Source organism: Tachypleus tridentatus, chromosome 6 (assembly GCF_004210375.1).
Source record: "Tachypleus tridentatus isolate NWPU-2018 chromosome 6, ASM421037v1, whole genome shotgun sequence".
NCBI classification, from domain to species: Eukaryota; Metazoa; Arthropoda; class Merostomata; order Xiphosura; family Limulidae; genus Tachypleus; species Tachypleus tridentatus.
In genome coordinates this window covers 33,174,886-33,181,048 of record NC_134830.1, presented here as the reverse complement: position 1 = coordinate 33,181,048, position 6,163 = coordinate 33,174,886, and the positions used below count along the sequence as shown (strand labels likewise).

Sequence of the window (6,163 nt, the reverse complement as noted above, 5' to 3'; positions counted from 1 at the left end):
AGCATGACATTCATTCGTCTCTCTAAGTGTATGTGTACTCAATAAGCGTAACGCTTCTTCATTGGCGAGTGTTATTTCTACACTGTTAGAAATTGTTCGTAATTTTACACTGCAATGTAGTGGCAGCAGAGTTGACGCTACACTGGAGTGTAATTTTTACGGTGCATTGCAAAAACAAATCTTGTCATTTAACATGGCAATACACCGTAATTTTCATGCAAATACAGTGTAATTTTACATAGCAAGGTAGTGTAATTTTAATGCTGATAGGAGTAATTTTACATGGAAGGCAGGGTAATTTTTATGCTGATGTGGAGTAATTTTACAGTAATATGGAGTGTATAATTTTTACGACCATGGTGGTGTTACTTTACAGAAAGAAATGCTCAATATGATAACATGCGCGGGGCCTGCATTTTTTAGCATAACATTAATAGAAAGAAAGAGACATATGACTTTTTCTTGAAATAAAAAAACAGAGACTCCTGTTTATTTTCCATATTTATTGCAAACTGATGATATTTTGTTTTTCAAGAAAACATGAAATAATGGTATACAAGGAATGTCATGCCAATGTTCCTATTTATTAACTGGTTAAATTTCAATATTAGAAACCATAAAGTCTTGCAGTTGTTTAAACTTTTATTGTCCATCTTTATTAAGCAGAAATAAAATCTCAGTAAATAACTGAGATATCATTATCAAAATCCCTTAGATTGTCTATCAACTTTCTAACTTTGGTACTAAAGGCAGGCCTCCTCTTGTCGGTCTTCCTCACTTTGGAGCCCCTCTGAGGATTTATGCCAAGGAAGATCCTGTTAAAATTGATAAGCATGGTTAAATGAGTCATAATATCCTGGAATTCTGTTTTATATATATATTTTTTTATAACATTTTGACAATTCAAATTATCTGCATTATAACAAAATACAATAAGGCCACAAGGAACAAATCTTTTGTTACTCATCCTTTTATTCCTTCTAGAGTGGGTTACAGGGCACTTTTTTTTTTATTCTGACCAGTCCACTGTTCAATTTGCAACAAAAATCGCTCAATTTTTCATACATGTCAATTCTTTTATAGAAAAAATTGTCATATTCTGCTGCAAATACCATGTACTTCTATTTCTGCCTACTGGTCACATAACTTTTTAAACTGAATATTCAACCAAATACTTCTAGCAAATATACATTTCATGCTATTAACATATACTATTTTAAAAAAATTTATTCAGTAAAGCCATAAAATGTTTATAGGGCAGCCAAGACTGGATGCAGATAGCGATGATTCACAAATCTGTATTTCTTGTGGCCTAAGCTTAAGTTTTGTATGGTGAAACAGGTCTGGGACATGTGAGAGAGGACCTGTGTAGTAAGACTAACTAACTACTTCAGCTGGCCTTGCATGTCGGCCAGTCTAAATACATGCAAATTGATTAGTACAAGTTTAAAACTTTTGAAAGACCAACTGTGAGTAGGGAACATTTAACCTTGGTCCTAAGAATGGCTCTATCAAACTGATGGGTAGCAACCAAAGTACCGGTATTCTTTTGCATAGGAAAGAACTATTCATATTTATCATCTTCATTTACAGGTCAAAAGAAATTATGTAAGTAAATACAGGTAAATTAAGAAAGTGCTATTCCAAACCTTTGAATAAATTCAAGAGTGTTGGCAATGGACTCTGGGTAGGTGATGTTCAAGTTATAATAAGCTGCTATGGTCAAACCAACTGCCATCCGTAGGGTGACATTTTCTGCCAGGATACATCCTTCTACAACTGCATAGCAGTTATTTTCAAATGGATGGTTTCCTACAAAAATATAAAACAACAAGAGTACATTTTGATGTTCTTGTGAGGCATATTGTCTTGTTAATACTGTTATCAAGTTTTCAGCCCTGATAATTCAGGTCAGACCAAAACCACATATGGAACCCTGCAGCCTGTAGTGTGTAGTTTTCTTTATATATCTCTCCTGATGTTACAAATAAAACAAAGTACTTAGCAAACGGCCTAACAAGGAAATAATTACAGCTGCCCTCTTCTATCAGAGGCAGCTATCATATTTTCAGTGACGTCTGTGTGTCTCCCTGTGTGTGTGAGTTGCCCACATTTTTTGCCATGCAGGACTGTGTAACTTTGACCTTGAATGGTCAAAAATTAAGGTCTAGCAATTCACAGGTCTAAACTCTAAATTTACAGAAACATCAAGGAATTCTGAATATTGTATTATATAATCTGCAGTGGTGCCATATATTTTAAACATATCTCAAACTTTAGGCCTTCATTATCATTTTCTTGTTATTTTTAATATATTTAAAGAAAAACATGACTAATTGTTCTTAATGAAGGTTTTAGAGTTTCAAAAAACACAATGAAGTCCATTAAATGGAAAAATAGGCATACAAAAAAAAAAATTCCAAGTACAAAAACAGTATGCATAATAAGTATCTTACCTCTGATGACTACATGGGAGTGAGGTAGGTCATCATGTTGTTCTAAATCAGCAGATGTGATGATATCCTGTTGAAAAAATTATATAATCCTATTACATGTATTTATAAATTAGTGTCTAATACTGGAAACATACAGCAGGTCAAGTGACAGCAAAAGTTGATTTGTAATCAGGATTATAATATGAACTTATCTGCAGCGCAGCCCTAATTTGACGGTCACATAAGTGCTTAATTCATTTGTATAAATTCTGCCAACTTCAGTGATCCATAATACAACATTCAAAATGGCTCATTTTGCTGGGGAAAATCTTCAAGGACTGGCAACATTGGTAAGGTTGATGAATATTTTTCTTTAGTGAATATTTTCCTGTTTACAGTATAATCCTGTTTCAAATCTTAGATAAGCATTTTATGTTAATTATGTTAATGCTGGATACTGTCAGTCTACTAAATGTTTGTGAAAAGAACCTTGGTACTAAGTTAAATTAGGCAGTAGTATTAAAATGTACAGTACTACAGAGAACAGTATTTCCTTAAATAGTAGCCCTACCACAGGTCTCTGTTTTTCAAGCTTATATTTGACATAAATTTGCTAATCCTATTTTCTTATAATTAAACTAGTCAATATTTACAGAAATTAGCAAACATTTAAGAAAAAGTTACCAAAATCTCTAAAACAGGAAGAGCATCTGGTCACTAGAGCTTGATGTATACAAAGGTATTTTAACTGAAATATGATATCATTTTGCAAAATTTGCCAAAAATAAATTGTTCCTATTTTTCACTCATTATAAAAGCTGTAGTGAAAGCCTTACCTCTGCAGTTTTAAAGAGGTCTTCTTTATCTTCTCCAAAGATCAGAGGAAGCAGCAAGAGGGTGCCATACACCTTGGGACTAACATTTCCAACCACTTCTGGCTAGCATTGTCAACTGGGCTGCTGCTGTTGCCACAGTTACATTTGTTTGTGATTGACAGTACCTCAGCATCTTGTCTGCCCTACTGCTCATCTCATGGTCAAGTCTTTCAAATAAACTGAAGTCCATAAGGTATTCAAAATGGCTTAGAAAGTATGCTGGCTGTAAAAGGAAAGGCCAATTTACTCTCACTGCTGACAAGTGAGCACCTTTGTTAATAAGGTAGCGCTGTGACGGGTAGGTGCTGGTCATACTTTGAATCACCCTTGGCGTGTCGGTACTACCAAGGTGGTATTCTTCTACAAGCCAGCACCTCTGCTGTTCCTGGCTTTCCTCAGTCTCCCCTGTCGGGCAGATCAGGCTGCCACCTGATACAGCCATAGCTATCCTGCTGCAGCACTGAGGCAGACTTTCTCTTAGCACTACCAGTTGTACCTCCATTTTCTTTTTTCTTCCAGCAGCTTCCTGCGGAAAGAGTTGCCTCTGCTACAACGATTCAGGTTGTCAAATCTCTCAGAGGATGGCTACATGCAGGTGATGAACTGAGGTGTCCTTGTGATATCTGCTCAAGTGAGAACTGAAACTTGACACAACCTCAAATCGCTTATCACATTGTTGGAAAGGACATGCAATTTTAATACCATCCTTTATATGTCCCTTCAAATGAGCAATAAAAGGTTTCAAACCCAAATATTTTGCTAAGCAATGCCTTATCTCACATTGCAGCTGTATACTATCAGAGTCAACATACTGTTTTGAATATTCTCCTTATGCTGCCTTGAAATGTGTGATTTAAGAGAAGGAAATGTTGGCAAGTTTTCACCACAGTCAGTCACTGGACAAGGTATAGTAGGATTTGGTAAAGCTGCATGGAATGAGTTATAATGACTGCCATACGTTCGCAGAGAAGATGTTCTAAAGTGACAAATAGTACAGCGATATATTTTGAGTTTCAGTTAAACTCTAACAAACAAGACCAGAATAGTGAAAAAAAATTGATATAGGAAATGAACTAAGCAGCAGGGCATGGTGAGATCTCCAAGATTAAGTGGATAAGTGATGGGGGGGGGGTATGGCACAGGAATTAAAAATCTTGGCTTTAACCAACACGCCAGGCCTTGTCTGTTGAAAGAACTTGCGAAACAACTGATCAACTCCTGCTCACTTTCACTTACTTTTGGAGAAGCAATTCAAAATTCTTGCATAACTGTTAATTACAGAAGGAATCACCTGCTAAAATGCACCAAACTGGGATTAATCATGTAAACCACTCAGGACCAAAAATGTGCCATGTTATATGATTCGCTCAAAAGTTGGCCCAAAATTTTAACATAATCTCTTTATAATTTTGGAATACTCTAAACATCAGTAAAATTCTTGCCCTATAACTTCATGCCCAGCAGCCAGACTGATCATGCCATGTACTTGCTGTAAAACCCAAATATTAGCGAGGCTTTTACTTAGGCAAATTTGGTGACTGGAATATTGTTGCTAAATTAACTGGATGGTAATTTATCTAGCTAAACATACTGAAGAGTGCAATTTCATAAAATGCTATGGCAATTTTAAAGAAAAACGTGAAGTTCAGCCTACCTACGATCTTTAGGCCTAGCTTCCATGCATGACTGAATCTATGAATATGCTCTCACAAGGTAACCAGACCTGAAGAATCTACACTACTAGGACTTAGCCTATACCTATTATAGTATAAGGTTCATCAGATCATCAATCAGGAACCGTTTATCATCAAACGGTACCCAGGTACCGCACATTCCCAAATACCTGATACGAATTGACCAGGCCTGACGTTAGATCGCTAGAAAGCTACAATTTTAGGCAACACAATAGGCCTAGAATATAGTTTGTCATGAAGTAGACATTGAGCTTCACGTTAGTAGATTTATCTATGTACCAGTAATATCAATGGTTATGAACCAAATAAAATACAAACCTGCCTCCTGGAAATGCACAACATAAAGTTAATTTAAATTAAACTGAATCTGGATTGCGTAGGTCTAAACAAGGGGTAAATAAACTGATGAGGTGTAGAACGCAAGTTGACGCTAGACTCTATTCGGAACAAACTGCATCCACGATCCACTGGCACTGCTGATTCCTTTGTGTGAATTCAAAATTCTCGCTTCCGGTGCCGCGAGCGACCTAGTTCATGACCCCGCATCCAGCACTGCGTCAGCAGAGTCCGGCTATAGCTGATAAACACGCGCGTACGCACATCTAGCCCCGCGCTAGCTACTTTGCAATGCCATGGGCTTGAAAGGCGGTGCCTGAGCGGGCCGCAGTGTTGATTACGTTGGTTAGCAGCGTGATTTCACGATGCTTACCAGCGTAGATCAGAAAACATGCGTATGTTCCGTAAAATAACGAGGCATTTCTTTGTTATAAAACGGTTATTTTTTACAGTGCAGGTAACAACTTCCCAAACTCATACACACAATACATCAAGTCCTCATTCATCAATGTTCTGTAGTCTAATTATTTAGGTTTATGTACACTCATAAAACAAAGAAAAGAAGAAAAATTAATTTTGTTCATTGAACTACTAACCAATCAGTACTCGCTATTCGTGTTATTATGTGCCCATGCTTTTCATATTGGGCAGAACTGTTGTGCAGTGTTATTCTTACGAGTTCAGAAAACTGAATGTCGTATCTTAATCGCCACACACTATAAAAAACGCAATACAGCTATAACACTAAATAAATAACAACGAACATACGTCTAATTCATTTGAATTCGTAGGTTGTTATGTATGCAGTCTACACGAACTTTCT

The 6,163-nt window shown here is 36.5% G+C and overlaps 1 protein-coding gene across 3 annotated transcripts; it reads right to left on the bottom strand.

The window, feature by feature from the left end:
- Window positions 1–488: 488 nt before the first annotated feature.
- LOC143252209 (uncharacterized) lies at window positions 489–5,817 on the bottom strand. 3 transcript variants are annotated; one of them, XM_076503983.1, is made up of 4 exons: window positions 5,323–5,817; window positions 2,457–2,523; window positions 1,650–1,812; window positions 661–815 (listed from the first exon to the last, which is right to left on the bottom strand). In XM_076503983.1, the coding sequence occupies exons 1-4, from the start codon at window positions 5,344–5,346 to the stop codon at window positions 677–679; spliced, it is 393 nt and encodes a 130-aa protein (XP_076360098.1). In that variant the 5' UTR covers window positions 5,347–5,817; the 3' UTR covers window positions 661–676. The 3 variants fall into 3 exon arrangements, 1 of the variants encoding a protein (XP_076360098.1); XR_013028881.1 differs by lacking the exon at window positions 5,323–5,817 and having other exon boundaries at window positions 489–815; window positions 2,457–3,814; XR_013028882.1 differs by lacking the exons at window positions 661–815; window positions 5,323–5,817 and adding an exon at window positions 3,272–3,814 and having other exon boundaries at window positions 1,262–1,812.
- Between the last annotated feature and the right edge of the window lie 346 nt (window positions 5,818–6,163).